Source organism: Carassius carassius, chromosome 47, assembly GCF_963082965.1.
Source record: "Carassius carassius chromosome 47, fCarCar2.1, whole genome shotgun sequence".
In the NCBI taxonomy this organism is placed as follows: domain Eukaryota; kingdom Metazoa; phylum Chordata; class Actinopteri; order Cypriniformes; family Cyprinidae; genus Carassius; species Carassius carassius.
In genome coordinates this window covers 11,849,925-11,866,093 of record NC_081801.1, presented here as the reverse complement: position 1 = coordinate 11,866,093, position 16,169 = coordinate 11,849,925, and the positions used below count along the sequence as shown (strand labels likewise).

Sequence of the window (16,169 nt, the reverse complement as noted above, 5' to 3'; positions counted from 1 at the left end):
GGAGACGATCCCAGTGTCTCAGCCCATAGGGACAAAAACACCCTGGATGCAGAGCCAGTCCATTGCAGGATGCTTTACATTACAGGTAAAGAAAGGAGGAATATCAGGGACTTTACTCACTCCCTGCCAGCTTTAAAGTTCTCTTTTGTTTCTTTCTTTCCATGTCCTGCTCTGCTGTAGTCAGCTTCTCGTGCCTTCTCATTTTCAAACATGTTTACAAAGTAATTCAAGAATAAGTTGATCATTACAACAGTTATGAACACTAGTAGTCTCTATTCATTCTTATCGAATCCTCCAGCAGGAGCCTCCTCATTCTTACATACAGCACATACAGATGTCACCTCCAAGAGGACCCACACAAACTAGTCATTCCCCCTGTTTTTATACTTGCACTCCCTAAAATAAATAAATACTGGATATTTAACAAGCTGGAAAAAGAGGAATAAAAGGCAAAAAAAATAAAATAATAATGTGAACATCAATATTTATGTGCATATGTACAAACAAGATTCATTCAGGATTCAAACACAGATTTGTTCATTCACAGTGAAAAATGCTCACAGGCCACACTAAAATGTGATTGGCTTGTCCTATAGTCAGTCAAAAAAACTGTTCAGTTCAGTAAATATAATGGTAATAGAGAAGCATATAATACATATAGAGCTCAAACTGAAGAGCTCTTCAACTCAACCTCGCCAAGACAGAACTGCTTGTGATTCCAGCAAACCCATCGTTTCATCACAATTTCACCATCAAGTTAGGCACATCAACCATAACTCCTTCAAAAACAGATTTGCTTTATTCAACATCAAGAAGATCAAGCCCTTTCTTTCGAAACATGCTGCACAACTCCTTGTTCAAGCTCTTGTTCTGTCCAGGCTGGACTATTGCAATGCCCTCTTGGCAGGTCTTCCAGCCAATTCTATCACACCTTTACAATTAATTCAGAACGCAGCAGCAAGATTAATTTTTAATGAGCCAAAAAGAATACACGTCACACCTCTGTTTATCAATTTTCACTGGCTTCCAATAGCTGCTCGCATAAAATTCAAGGCATTGATGTTTGCCTACAAAACTACCACTGGCTCTGCACCCATTTACCTAAATTCATTACTTCAGACTTATGTGCCCTCTAGAAGCTTTCGTTCTGCAAGTGAACGTCGCTTGATTATGCCATCCCAAAGAAGCACAAAGTCACTTTTTACGGACTTTTAAGTTAAATGTTCCCTCCTGGTGGAATGACCTCCCCAACTCTATCCGGACAGCTGAGTCCTTAGCCATCTTCAAGAATCGGCTTAAAACACATCTCTTCCATCTTTATTTGACCCTCTAACTTTAACACTCACTATTCTAATTCTATTCTTTAAAAAAATCTAACTACCTTTCTAATCTTTTTATATTCTATTTTCTTTTCATTCATTATGCAATTGTATGTGTGTGTGTGTGTATGTGTATGTGTATGTGAAAAGATCTCTAACACTAGCTTGCTCTAATCTTTTTTTTATTCTATCAGTTATTTTTTAATTTTTTTAAATTTTTTTTTTAAATCCCATGCTATGTGTACTGTGTTAACCTAACTGAGACTTGTTATAGCACTTATATATCATTGCTCTTTTTGTTGTTTTTGATTGCTTCCACTGTCCTCATCTGTAAGTTGCTTTGGATAAAAGCGTCTGCTAAATGAATAAATGTAAATGTAAATGTAATTAAAGTTCATTAAAAGTTTTTACTGATACTAATTTCTAATTAGTATCAGTGTTAAAAACGGTTGTGCTTTTATAATTTAAATTGCATTTAAATTCACTTGACTCAGTTTTGAATGAACATGACTGACTGTATTAATACATGACTGTATTAATACATATATTTCAGCCACTTAGCAAACAATGCAGGTACACTGAGTTTGCCAATAATAACAGAGATCATTTACATATAGAATTCTTACTTAAGTTACAGTAGCAAAGAACAGCTTGCATAACTTTTAGGATCGGAGAGAGGGTGGGAAATGGTCATGTAAAAATGAATGACAACTGCTTTTGTGCAATAACCTTGTGTTATAAGTTGACTTCAGTGGGGAAGATGTTACAAAATAAAAGTGTATAAAATGGCCTTTTTCAGATGATTTACACACACACACACACACACACACACACACACACACACACACACACACACACACACACACACACATACACACACACACACACACACACACACACACACACACACACACACACACACACACACACACACACACACACACACACACACACATACACACAGTACTATGAAAAATTAAAACCACAAAAAAAAAAGCATTTACTAGAGGACAGCTTATATAAAGCTGCAAGCATGGGCCAAGGGCAGTTAGTTAACATGTCCTTGGAAATAATAAAAAAGTCTAAAAATAGTCACTCTGATAGTCATCAGTAACAGAACCTATCAACATGAGAATAGAAACAAGACAGTGGCTTCCCATGACCAGCTGTGTGGGTTACCTTTTGACCCATTGGTTTGGCTCACATTTTTGTGGGCAGTATACTGACCACTACAGCACGTACACATTTAGTCATGTGGGTATATCACACACATACACAGACACGCACACATAGATGTGGGACTGTGGGAGAAAAAATGCCAGAGAGAGGCAAAATAAAGAGAATCAAAAAGTGTGATGTTGCCGCTGAATGTACATTGATGATTGGACAGTCTGGAATTCCACTGAAGCGGTTTCCCACAGTTTACAGAGAGCTGAGTGCTCGTAATGAACACACAGGATGTAGAGGTTTATTGGGAACGCTGAAAAAGACCCAAAGGAATTCTACTTCTGCACTCTGATTTTTGAAGCTAAAAGCAGATTTTAATCACCGTTCCCAATACAAACAGAGGGGAATATACAATGAAATTGTTATTTTGAAAGGTGAAGGACTTGCATGTGGCATTTCTGCAGTTTCTTCAGTGATTCTTCATATTTGAAAATGTTACTAATCAAGAATGTCAGTGGATTCTGTTATCTGTATAATGCTGAAATCAGGACTAAATGCTTTAAGCTACATTCCGTTTGATCAAATAAGATGGAAGCAAGAAAGAAAACAATTCATTTTTAGATTTTGTAAACCAGCATGAAGATTGCTGTATTCCTCATTTATAGCCAATGAGTGGAAAAGAACAGACAGAATTCCTCTGTGCTCTGCACTATCTCAAGACTTAAACGGGAACATAACAAAGGGTTGTAGAAGATGGTGACTTGCCAGTGTGCGCACACTCAATCACTCACAGCTGGATGTTTGGATAACAGAATGTGTTAGCTTCACTGTATTCACAGTTCAGACGTGAACTGCCTCAGTTGAAATTATGAATCAAAGGAGACCTGTTCTGGAGGATGGAAATCAATCAAAATATCACACGATTGAAAAGAGAAACAGAAGTAAAGACAATCTATTGATGAACGAAGACTTTGGTGAGGACTGTTATGGCAGTTATGGACACTACCATGGGTAAGTTGGTTAAGGTTTTGTATTTAGTGTCTGTTTAATTGCCATTGCCTTCAAAGATAATATGTAGTTCAATGTCCTGACCTGAAACTGTCACTCTGTATTCAATGAAATATCTGTAAACCAGTTTGCTCATTTAAAAAGTCAGGTTTCATTAAATAGGCATTAGAAACTATTAAAGGAAGTTTGACATCTTATCATGCATAAGTCATTAGCATTAATTTGTAAAAACAAAAAAACAAAAACATTGTTTAGTAAAACTATTATACAGATTAGTAATTAAAGTTTTTAAGAGGTTACACCTATTAGTTGCTTATTAGCATGCATATTACTAGAATATTAGCCATCTATTAGTGCTATTAGTGCTTTTTTTTTTTTTTTTTTTTTTTTTTTTTTTAAATAAGAACATATTAATGCCTTATTCTACTTGACCTTATTCTACATCCCTAATCTTATCCAATACCTAAACCTAACAACTACCTTACTAACTATTAATAAGCAGCAAATTAAGAATTTATTGAGCGAAATGTTGTAGTTAATAGTTAACAAGTGTTAACTATTCTAAAGTGTTACCAAATATTTATATAGTTGTTTGTTAAAGGGGTCATATGATGCTGCTAAAAAGAACATTATTTTGTGTATTTAGTGATGAAAAAAAATTTAATGAAATGTGTTTATGTAGTTTAAATAAATAAAAAAAAACACATTATTTTCCAAATACTGGACATTCTTGTTGCTCCTCTATGCCCCACTTTTCTGAAACGTGTTGATTTTTTAATAAAGCTCATCAGTCTGAAAGGCAAGGTGTGCTCTGATTGGCCAGCTATCCAGTGCATTGTGATTGGCTGAATACCTCAAGTGTGTGATGGAAATGTTTTGCCCCTTGCCATATTGTGATGCGTGTCCCAGTCAGAACACCGGCATGACAAGACAATAACAATAAAAGCCATTACAAATGAACCATTTGTTGCATTCATTGGGGACATAATAACTACAGATTATAATGATTTATACTTTTTTTAAGTGTAGTGTTGCATCACCCCGCGTAAACATAAAACCATGTCTGCATTTGTGATCGGAAAAACGACAAACAACAAGCTTACTCTACACTGCTCAAAACTTGTCATCAGTGTCTGCTTACAGTTCCTTTCAGGAACAGCCGGCATTGTAGTCTTCTCTCACAGGATCAGGAAACAGTCTTCTGTAAAATGCTCTGCACACATCTGAGTATTTGGTTTGAACTGTTCTGGAACAGTGTTGTAAATACAAATTACCAATGATTTCTAGTTGTGTCCTCTTTTGGAAGGGCAAACAAAGTAGTTTTGCAATGAAACAGCGTCTCCACGACATTCCAAATCATGACGTAGAGATGTGGGGGTGAGTTTAAACCAGGTGTTTTAGGAGAGCGTGGAGAAGTCTTAACTTTTTTAAAGAATATCTCTTTGGGTTTGAGACTTTAGTCGTTGCAACTTCTTATCTATTCACGAACAGCTTGTAACACTCCAAAGAGAAAGGAAAACTTGAAATCGCATCACAAGACCCCTTTAAATAAAAATACACAAATACAATTATGTCCAATGATACGTATGATATTCATATGGCATTGAATATTTGCATATTTTTTATGTCTGGTAAAAAAATCGGATAATAATAAGAAAACATGCGCTGATCAGTAATAACAAAAGGGTCTACCCTTTAAATGAATTACAATACAGTCTTTGGTAGATTGGTAATTGTTTGATTTCCAAGTAACTTAAGTGGTGTGAATAATAACATTACAAAACATTTTGCCAAATTTCGACCACAGTACAAATTCTTGATCTGTTTTTAACCATAGTGAGAACCTGACCCGACAGGCGTTACCCAAGAGCAGAAGGCAGGCGGTGCGAGGGGCAGCCTACATGTTCAATGCCCATCCCAACAGCCTAACCCCTGTAGAGGAACGCTTCCTTGATGCCGCAGAGTATGGAAACATACCTGTGGTGCGCCGAATGCTTGAGGAGATCCCTGCGCTGGATGTAAACTGTGTGGACTACATGGGCCAGAATGCATTGCAGTTGGCGGTGGCAAATGAGCACTTAGAAGTAACAGAGCTCTTGTTGAAGAAAGACAACCTGTCACGTATTGGCGATGCACTTTTGTTGGCCATCAGCAAAGGTTACACCAGAATTGTTGAGGCCATTTTGAGCCACAAAGCTTTTGCAGACTCCAAGAGACTTACAGCGAGCCCTAGTCAGGCTCCAATGCATGATGACTTTTTTGCATACGATGAAGATGGCACTCGCTTTTCTCATGACGTCACTCCAATCATTCTAGCATCTCATTGTCACGAATATGAAATCGTGCACATTCTTCTGGGAAAGGGTGCTCGCATTGAGCAGCCACATGACTACTTTTGTACCTGTGACACCTGCAATTACCATCAAAAGTACGATTCTTTCTCCCACTCTCGCTCGCGTATCAATGCCTACAGGGGACTGGCCAGTCCAGCGTACCTCTCTCTATCCAATGAGGATCCTGTGTTGGCAGCCCTTGAGCTCAGCAATGAGCTGGCTTCCTTGGCCAATATTGAAAAAGAATTCAAGGTACAGTAGTGGCAACTAGGCCTGTTTGTCATTTAAAACGATAGTACACTCAAACATGAAAATCGTGCGATTATTTACTCACCTTCATTTTATTCCAAACCCGAAGAATATACCAAAAATAGAAGTGAACACCAGTTTACACATTTCACATTTAGTCATACACATTTTTCTGTGTAAGCAGACTGAAACCATTATTTTAGTATTATTTCTATACTGTAGTATTTATTCATATTTTGAATGATCTTTTATTTTTGTTTTCAGTTTTAATTGTAATTTACATTTTAGTTATTTTGTCATGCGCTTTTGTAATTTTTTTGACTGAAGTTTGACATCAATGTGTCATAACCAGTTAAAATTAACCATTGTGTGTCAGGTGACCAATCGCCATGCTGCTTCTTTGAATATATAAAACTGCACATGAGAAATGACAATTAAGTAGAGGGAAAGATTATAAGTGAAAAGCCAATTAAATTTGTTACCATAAAATGTATGGACTCATTTCATGATCGTCATTTACTGTAATTTTTGAGCTAGATGACCAGTGGATTCTTCAATACTGATTTGTTTGTTTTCCACACAAGAATTCGCACAGAATTTTCATTTTGGTTGAACTATTTTTTTTTTTTATGTAATAAGATTGCATGTTCTTAGTAATGATTATCTTCCTCAGAATGAATATAGGAAGCTTTCTATGCAATGCAAAGACTTTGTTGTGGGACTTCTGGACCTTTGTCGGAGCACAGAGGAAGTGGAAGCCATTCTGAGCGGTGAAGATGATGAGAGTTTAGAAGTGCCTGGTCGACCAAGTCTCATTCGTTTAAAACTCGCAATAAAGTACGAACTGAAAAAGGTAAATATAAAAAAACAGAACTCCAATTATCTGCCCTCAAATTCTCCCTCAAAATGCTTCTTTTAATTTATTTATCCCAAACAGTTTGTGGCCCATCCTAACTGTCAACAACAGCTCTTATCAATATGGTACGAAAACCTGCCCGAACTCAGGCAGCAGACCACCGCCATTAAGTTCCTAGTGGTTTTGGGTGTTGCAGTCGGACTTCCTTTTCTAGCAATGGTTTATTGGGTGGCACCATGCAGCAAGGTAAGTATGTTCGCACAAGTATGCTGTTTACTTTCTAACACTGCTGAAATCCAGGTACAACGCGAATTCCGGAAAAGTTGGGACGTTTTTTAAATTTTAATAAAATGAAAACTAAAAGACTTTCAAATCACATGAGCCAATATTTTATTCACAATAGAACATAGATAACATAGCAAATGTTTAAACTGAGAAAGTTTACAATTTTATGCACAAAATGAGCTCATTTCAATTTTGATTTCTGCTACAGGTCTCAAAATAGTTGGGACGGGGCATGTTTACCATGGTGTAGCATCTCCTTTTCTTTTCAAAACAGTTTGAAGACGTCTGGGCATTGAGGCTATGAGTTGCTGGAGTTTTGCTGTTGGAATTTGGTCCCATTCCTGCCTTATATAGATTTCCAGCTGCTGAAGAGTTCGTGGTCGTCTTTGACGTATTTTTCGTTTAATGATGCGCCAAATGTTCTCTATAGGTGAAAGATCTGGACTGCAGGCAGGCCAGGTTAGCACCCGGACTCTTCTACGACGAAGCCATGCTGTTGTTATAGCTGCAGTATGTGGTTTTGCATTGTCCTGCTGAAATAAACAAGGCCTTCCCTGAAATAGACGTTGTTTGGAGGGAAGCATATGTTGCTCTAAAACCTTTATATACCTTTCAGCATTCACAGAGCCTTCCAAAACATGCAAGCTGCCCATACCGTATGCACTTATGCACCCCCATACCATCAGAGATGCTGGCTTTTGAACTGAACGCTGATAACATGCTGGAAGGTCTCCCTCCTCTTTAGCCCGGAGGACACGGCGTCCATGATTTCCAACAAGAATGTCAAATTTGGACTCGTCTGACCATAAAACACTATTCCACTTTGAAATAGTCCATTTTAAATGAGCCTTGGCCCACAGGACACGACGGCGCTTCTGGACCATGTTCACATATGGCTTCCTTTTTGCATGATAGAGCTTTAGTTGGCATCTGCTGATGGCACGGCGGATTGTGTTTACCGACAGTGGTTTCTGAAAGTATTCCTGGGCCCATTTAGTAATGTCATTGACACAATCATGCCGATGAGTGATGCAGTGTCGTCTGAGAGCCCGAAGACCACGGGCATCCAATAAAGGTCTCCGGCCTTGTCCCTTACGCACAGAGATTTCTCCAGTTTCTCTGAATCTTTTGATGATGTTATGCACTGTAGATGATGAGATTTGCAAAGCCTTTGCAATTTGACATTGAGGAACATTGTTTTTAAAGTTTTCCACAATTTTTTTACGCAGTCTTTCAAAGATTGGAGAGCCTCTGCCCATCTTTACTTCTGAGAGACTCTGCTTCTCTAAGACAAAGCTTTTATAGCTAATCATGTTACAGACCTGATATCAATTAACTTAATTAATCACTAGATGTTCTCCCAGCTGAATCTTTTCAAAACTGCTTGCTTTTTTAGCCATTTGTTGCCCCTGTGCCAACTTTTTTGAGACCTGTAGCAGGCATTAAATTTTAAATGAGCTAATTAAGTGGATAAAAGTGTAAAATTTCTCAGTTTAAACATTTGCTACGTTATCTATGTTCTATCGTGAATAAAATATTGGCTCATGTGATTTGAAATTCCTTTAGTTTTCATTTTATTAAAATTTAAAAAAATGTCCCAACGTTTCCGGAATTCGGGTTGTATATTGCATAGCAAACATACAGTACATGATTAAAGAATCAAGCAATGGCGTTAACATGAATCATTCACTGAAATCTTTGCTCAGTAAGGCTGTTCCCATGGTTGTAAATTATAGCAGTGCTTAAAATATCCAGCATATCCTGAGTCACAATAATGTTGATAAGCATATCAGGCTGATAAGCAGTAATGTACAAATATACAATAGAGGAATGTATCCACAGCCCATGAAATCTTTTGTCAATCACACCACAATCAGTAAAAAATGCTGTTACCAACAGATGGGAAAGATCATGCGTGGCCCTTTCCTTAAGTTTGTGGCACACGCGGCCTCCTTCACTATTTTCCTTGGCCTTTTGGTCTTAAATACTGCGGATCGCTTTGATGGGACAAAGCTGCTTCCAAATATGACCATTCATGACTATCCGACACAGCTGTTTCGTATGAAAACAACTCCCTTTACGTGGATGGAAATACTCATCATTTCCTGGGCCATAGGTTTGTTTCTGACTGATTTTTTACTTGTTAAATGTTACTACTCTACTACAATCTGTATTGAGTGAACAAAATGTACTGTTCATTTGCATGTCCCAGGACAGACTGCATGTTGCAACATTCATTTCTATGATTTAATGTCCTTCACTCAGGGATGATTTGGGCAGAATGCAAGGAGATCTGGTCCCAAGGTCCAAGAGAATATCTGGTGGAGCCTTGGAATTTGCTAGACTTTGGAATGCTGGCCATTTTTGTGGCATCCTTCATCTCAAGGATAATGGCTTTCTGGCATGCATGTGCAGCTCAACGCTATGTGGATGAGCACTACACTGATTTGACCAATGTAACTTTGCCTTTTGAGGTGGGATACTTCCAGTTGGGTAAGTGATTGTCCTCTCAAGTCAGGCAAGATTTAGTTTTCCACAAACTTACAATATAGAGCCCAATACTGTACAAGCAATCTGGCTAAATATTCTTTATTTTTTTTCAGCTCGGATCGACTGGCTCCCATCTGATCCTCAGTTAGTTTCTGAGGGCTTGTACGCCATTGCAGTGGTCCTGAGCTTTTCTCGAATTGCGTACATCCTGCCAGCGAATGAGAGCTTTGGTCCACTGCAGATATCTTTAGGACGAACTGTGAAGGACATCTTCAAGTTCATGATTATCTTCATTCTAGTCTTCCTTGCCTTCATGATTGGAATGTTCAACCTCTACTCATATTATCGGGGCGCTAAACAGAATGAAGCTTTCACAACGTGAGTAGAAATACAGTCATGAGTTTGCCCATTAAGACATGTTCTTGGATCTTTGTCCTGGTACAAGACTTCTATTAAAAACACAAAAATAAGCATGAATTATCATTTACTATTCTTATAATAAGGGGGAAATAATAAGAATCAATCAATCATTTAATCCTTTCTGAAGTATCATGTGACACTAAAGACGGGTAAAGACAGTCTTTGTGCGCGTCATAGTCTTCTTTCGAAAACCTGAAAAAAATCTTGTCGACCCCAGACTTTTGAACGGTAGTCTAAATACAGAAATTGTATGAAATTATATAAGCGAATTGATCCATAAGCATGTTGTAGTTGGCAAAATAAATGCATTTCTTATGAGAAAAGGAAATGTTCCTCAATTTACAACTCCATCAATAAATATATATCTTCTCTCTCTATCTCTGTAGTGTAGAGGAAAGCTTCAAAACATTGTTTTGGGCAATATTTGGCCTTTCTGAGGTCAAATCAGTAGTCGTGAACAATGGACACAAGTTCATCGAGAACATTGGCTATGTTCTCTATGGAGTTTACAATGTCACAGTGGTCATCGTCCTGCTCAACATGCTCATCGCTATGATTAACAATTCCTTTCAGGAGATTGAGGTACTTGATGTCTTTCTCAGTTTAACATCTTCATATTTCATTCTAAGATTTGCTGACAACAAATCTTTGTGCAGTGGAGCAAATGGAATGTGTAAATCTGCATTTAAGACTTTGTGCCGATGAAGCACTCCAGTGTAGAGTATTTGCATACTATGGAAAACACAACCTTATCTCCTCAGAATGGGATAATTAGTTTGACTGTTAAATTTTTTTATTGAATTTTAATTGAACAAAACCTTTTTCTTTGCACATATCATACCTCTGCATCTCTATTTTGATTCATTTGTCACTTTAAGTTTTCAAAGCATTAGTGTTTCCTGTTGTCTTGCAGGATGATGCAGATGTGGAGTGGAAGTTTGCCCGGGCCAAGCTCTGGTTCACCTACTTTGAGGAGGGCCGGACTCTCCCTGTGCCTTTTAACTTGGTTCCCAGTCCCAAATCTGTTCTGGGTCTGGTTATGGGGGCTAAGGGTCTTTTGCAGGAGATTTTCAACAGACACAAAGCCATTATAAAGGGGTCTGAGCTCAGTGAGGTGAGGGAAACCCTTTCTAATTCTGCATTACAGTGAGAAAATTCACAATGTGACACAATAAACTAATCCATTTATGTTGCTCTTGTGATTTGTTGGATCATAATTCAGTTGGGAAAGAGCAAAACTTGCCAGGACAAATCTCTTCCTAGCCCCAGTCGATATCAGGCACGTTTATTTCCATTTTTTTATGCTGCACCTAATGTTTATCATAGATCTGAATATGGTTCATATTTGCTTGTTTGTAATTTGACATTGATTTTACCGCATTTAATCTGTACAGAAAATTATGAAGCGTCTTGTTAAGCGATACATTATCAAAGCCCAAAATGACAAAGAATGTGATGAAGTCAATGAAGGTGAGTGTATTTAAACTTTCATTAAAATTCACAAACATACAACTGTTAAAAGAAGTATTGAACATGCCACCATTTTTCTCAGTAAATATATTATAAAAGGTATTGTTGACATAAAACTTTCACCAACTGTCGGTAACAGCTTCATTGTTGGTATGGTGTTTTTGAGCTGATTCGCCTTGCCATTTGACTTCCAAACATGGAGTGTATTATGGCATCCAAAGAGTTTAATTTTGGTCTCATCTGACTACATTCTCTCAGTATTTCACTGGCTTGTCTAAATGTTGTGCAGCAAACTTTAAACGAGCTTCAACATACTTTACAATGGAGACTTGTGTGGTGAGTGTGCATACAGGCCACTTCGGTTGAGTGCATTATGCCTGGTTCACACGGGACGATTTTAAAATTGTCGGCCGATTTTCCAAACCTGAGAGACCCCACACACGGCGATAAAAAATCACGGGTCTTACTTATTGTATTCTCTGAAACAACTGAACCTGCTAATTCCAGGTCTTTCTGAAGCTCTCCACAAGTGGTCCTTGGCTCTTGGACAACTCTTCTGATAGTTCTTTTCACTCCTCTGTCAGAAATCTTCCGATGAGCAACTGGTTGTGGGTAGTTTATGGGGAAATTATGATCTTTCCACTTCCAGATTATGTCCCCAACATTGTTCACTGGAACATTCATTAGTTTCGAAATCCTTTTGTAACTAACAATGCCATCAGTATGTCTTGCAATGATAAGGTTGCAAATGTCTTGAGAGAGCTATTTGCTTTTACCCATCATGAAATGTTTCTTGTGTGACACCTTAGTCACTTTTTTATAGGCCAAAGTTGGGAATGAACCAGTTAATATTAATTTCCATTGACAAGGGGCAGGATTGTTTTACTAATTACTGATAGATTTCAGCTGTTGTCTTGGCTTTCCATGCCTTTTTACACCTCATTTTCTTCATGTGTTCAATACTTTTCCCTGTATCATTTTATTTTATTACACATAACTTAATTTCTAATGTTATTTATTTGTATGTATGGATTACTTTGGTTGTTACCTACATCTGGTGAAAATTTCATGTCAACAGTACATTTAGAAATATATTTACTGAGAAAAATGGTGACTTTCAATACCTATTTTACCTGCTGTGTGTGTATATATATATATATATATATATATATATAATCCAGAGCTTTTTACTCATGGTACTCACTATTAACTGTAACTGTAAGAAAAAAAAGGTTTTATTTTGTTGTGTACCACTGAAAAATTAAAATCAAAGGTTTTTTTTGGGTGAAATATGTCTTTGTTTTCACTATAAATCTTTATATGTTCAAACTAAATTTTCTGATTTATATTTTTCATAATTCATACTGAAAGCTGCTGTGTTGCAGGTGAACTGAAGGAGATTAAGCAGGACATTTCAAGTCTTCGTTATGAGCTGCTGGAGGAAAAGTCACACAACATGGAGAAGCTGGCGAAGCTAGTGAGGACACTTGAAAAAAACCTCTCTCAGGACTGCTTGATACTAAAGTCTCATTAAAGAAGTCAGGCGACTGCATTTTTTTATTTTACAGAAGCATATAATTAACATATTTATCAAGCAAGACAATTTGCACAAGGACTACTTCTCTGCTTTGGCCTGCTGGGTTAACAGAACAAAGAACAGCTGTTGAGCTTTCCATGACTGTGAAGAAACATTGTGTGTTTCTGTTTTGGTGATACATTATTGAGATATATATATATATGCACAATTTACTGTTAAGATTTTTTTTTTTTTCGGTAAGTACTCTAATAATTCACATACACCGAAAATTTTACTTGAGGGATTAAAATTTATAGAAAAAAAAATACATAAACCAAAACAACTGTTTTAGTTTGCATGTAGTAAATGTTAAATATGAAGTGAAGCAAATTACAAATTATAAATCCTAATTCTTTTACATTTTTATTTTACTATTGTATTTTTTGTATATATATATTGTGTGTGTGTGTAATTTGTCTAGAAAAAAATATAAACCTACAGAATTAAATAAGGTAATATTGCTAGGTAAAAACTAAATGTTCAATTGAATTTCAAATGTCATCAGATATATCGACATCATCCATCAGTTACAGAAAGTTCTGTTGGAACACATAAATTGTTCTTTGTTTCAAGATCAACTGTATTGCAACAGCCTACTTTTTCAGCATGTCAGCTTCCTTTTTTTATTTTTATTTTACGTGTAATCTGTTCAAAAAGTTGCAGTTAAGCTGAACAAAGCATGAGAGGAATTCAGGAACATTTACAGCATGCAGATTTAAAGTGTCACAGTCACTGTTTTTGAAATCCATCACAAAACATTCCAGAAAGAATTTGACTCTGCTGACACAATAACACATGCTGCTGAGTTGGCAAAGCCTTTTGATCAAACCTGTCCAAGTCTAAAAAAATAAGCTTGTCATTAAATCCTGGGAAGATTTATTTATTTTTTTTTGTTAAAAGCTAACACATAATTTTATGTACCTGAAAGGTTAATCTTTGGCCTCTTGCTGTTCACATGTTGCAGTGTCTATTACAGTCATGAAACTGTATTTCAGTTCTGGAAATCACTTCGCTGGTCAACCATGGACTTTCAAGTATTGATGTTAATGTTCCCTAACATGATGATGTCAGATATTAGAACCTCATAGTCATCCAAAGTAAAAGCAAAAATCCATTTAGATGACACAGGGGGAGATACTGCTTGTCAACAACACTGTGTGTGTGTGTGTCATGCTTTATGACTTACGCATTCAGTCAAAAGTGTACATAATGTACTGTACAGTACAAAGGCAAAGTGAAGTAATGTTTTCAAATTGCTAAATGTGGAAGTTTTGTCACATTGTCACATTTCATGTTCTGTCAAGGCATATAATGTGACGTGTCTATATAGAATGTAAAGCAGGCTTAATATTCTATCGAAAACCTTTTATGCTCGAACTCAAGTGGCAAAGACGATAATAATGCATAATCACAAAAACTGATAGATAGATAGATGAAAACAGGTCAAAACACAACCAAAGAAACCCAATCAGTAAATAAACTGCCATTTTAATAGTTAAAACAAACAAACAAACAAACATTAAATTACTTTGTAAATGATGTTAATAATAAGTATTATAATCTGTATAAGACATATACTTTTTCATTTCAACAAACAGAAAGGCTTAACAAGTGTAAAATAAAATACAGCAGAACCATTACTTGAACAACAGCATTTTTTGTGAGTACAAACTAGAACTAATTGCAACTAAGACAAACTTTAACACTGTTAGAAGTATTTTCTCGTTTTTGATTGTACTTCATTAAGAAAAAAATGCACTATATTACACTCAACAAATACATTCAGTATAAGCTGAAATATCTAAAGAACACTTTTAGTTACATCATTTTACCAAACGCCACAAAACTGACAGTACATTAGTATAATCAAAAAAGTTTGCAGTATATAAGACATTTTTGGCTCATATAAAGTCATTCAAGATGTATTTTGTTTAAATTTAGAAGAAAAAATTTCAGTACACAAAAAGATTCTTATTAAAAAAACAGTCACAACTAAAAGATACCAATTTTCTATCTAACCTTTTGAAATTGTTTGGAAAAATAATAAGTGCTAACTCATTTTGAAATGTTTTCACCAAAAAGACTCAGCACTTACTGAAATGAAAGATGACTTGCATCTATCAAACATGATTCGCCTTTTGGCATCACTGAAAAGAAAGTCAATAAAACATACTTCCAAGAATTTCACAAATGTCACATTGGGAAATACATTATCTTCTGCTACTTAATAATGGTTACTAATTAATGCATATGGTACAGGTATAAGTCTTCCTCTATATAATACAAATCCATAGTTTCCTTCAGAGCCGTACCACAACAATGATCTACAGTTTTAAATATCAGAGCCCATCATGTTGGGCCACATATAAAAACAGAAATGTGTTAATAATACAGTCAACTGCATGTACCTAGATGGTAATAAAATCTAAAATGCATTTAGGACAAAGGTGATATTTACATCCTGAATAAACTTTATCATATACAACAGTTAATGATCTGGTTATAATATTAAGCAAAAACTATTTACATCCATTAAAGGTAGAAATGTACATATAAAATGATCCCTTTTTTGCAGAAATGAATACCATGGATACCATGGACTTTGCTTTTGCCTGTTCTGGCCCCATCAAAAGAATTCCACATAATTCTCTGGGATGAGTCCGGTTTTGCCATCATATGTCGCTTGGAGCCAGCCAGGTTCAACTGAGGGGTACACTGCATGAACATAAAGACAAACAGTATAAAGAGTCAAATACAGCAGAACAGAGTACACAACATTCTACACAGCCTTTCATGTTCCTGTGCTTCCATCTAAAAGTAAAGTACTGCTCAAACTGCATGCAGTTTTAAAGAGAACATGTGGTTACCGTTGGAGAAGTGTGCCCCCTGAGGAAAGCTCAGCTCATGACTGTGCTCTGCTTTACAGGAAAACAAGGCTTTAGCATCTCTGTGAAAACATCAGAGTTAGAGACAGGACAACTGCGGAAACCTGCTAA

At 36.5% G+C, this 16,169-nt stretch overlaps 2 protein-coding genes across 3 annotated transcripts in view; one reads left to right on the top strand and one right to left on the bottom strand.

The window, feature by feature from the left end:
• The first annotated feature begins 3,111 nt into the window (after positions 1-3,111).
• Positions 3,112-14,052, top strand: LOC132131007 (short transient receptor potential channel 6-like). The gene is made up of 12 exons (XM_059542958.1): positions 3,112-3,497; positions 5,332-6,079; positions 6,750-6,929; positions 7,014-7,178; positions 9,117-9,333; positions 9,483-9,710; positions 9,821-10,085; positions 10,514-10,709; positions 11,041-11,241; positions 11,350-11,406; positions 11,522-11,597; positions 12,983-14,052. Exons 1-12 carry the CDS (start codon positions 3,355-3,357, stop codon positions 13,129-13,131), a joined length of 2,625 nt encoding a protein of 874 aa, XP_059398941.1. The 5' UTR covers positions 3,112-3,354; the 3' UTR covers positions 13,132-14,052.
• A 589-nt stretch (positions 14,053-14,641) lies between these two features.
• Positions 14,642-16,169, bottom strand: part of LOC132131006 (rho GTPase-activating protein 42) — a 29,289-nt gene continuing 27,761 nt past the window's right edge. For both annotated transcript variants that reach the window (XM_059542956.1, XM_059542957.1), the window contains 2 exons: positions 16,041-16,120; positions 14,642-15,888 (listed from right to left, as the gene is read on the bottom strand). In XM_059542956.1, the coding sequence (XP_059398939.1) occupies positions 15,800-15,888; positions 16,041-16,120 (169 nt within the window). In that variant the 3' untranslated portion in view covers positions 14,642-15,799. The remainder of the gene's footprint in view (positions 15,889-16,040; positions 16,121-16,169) is intronic.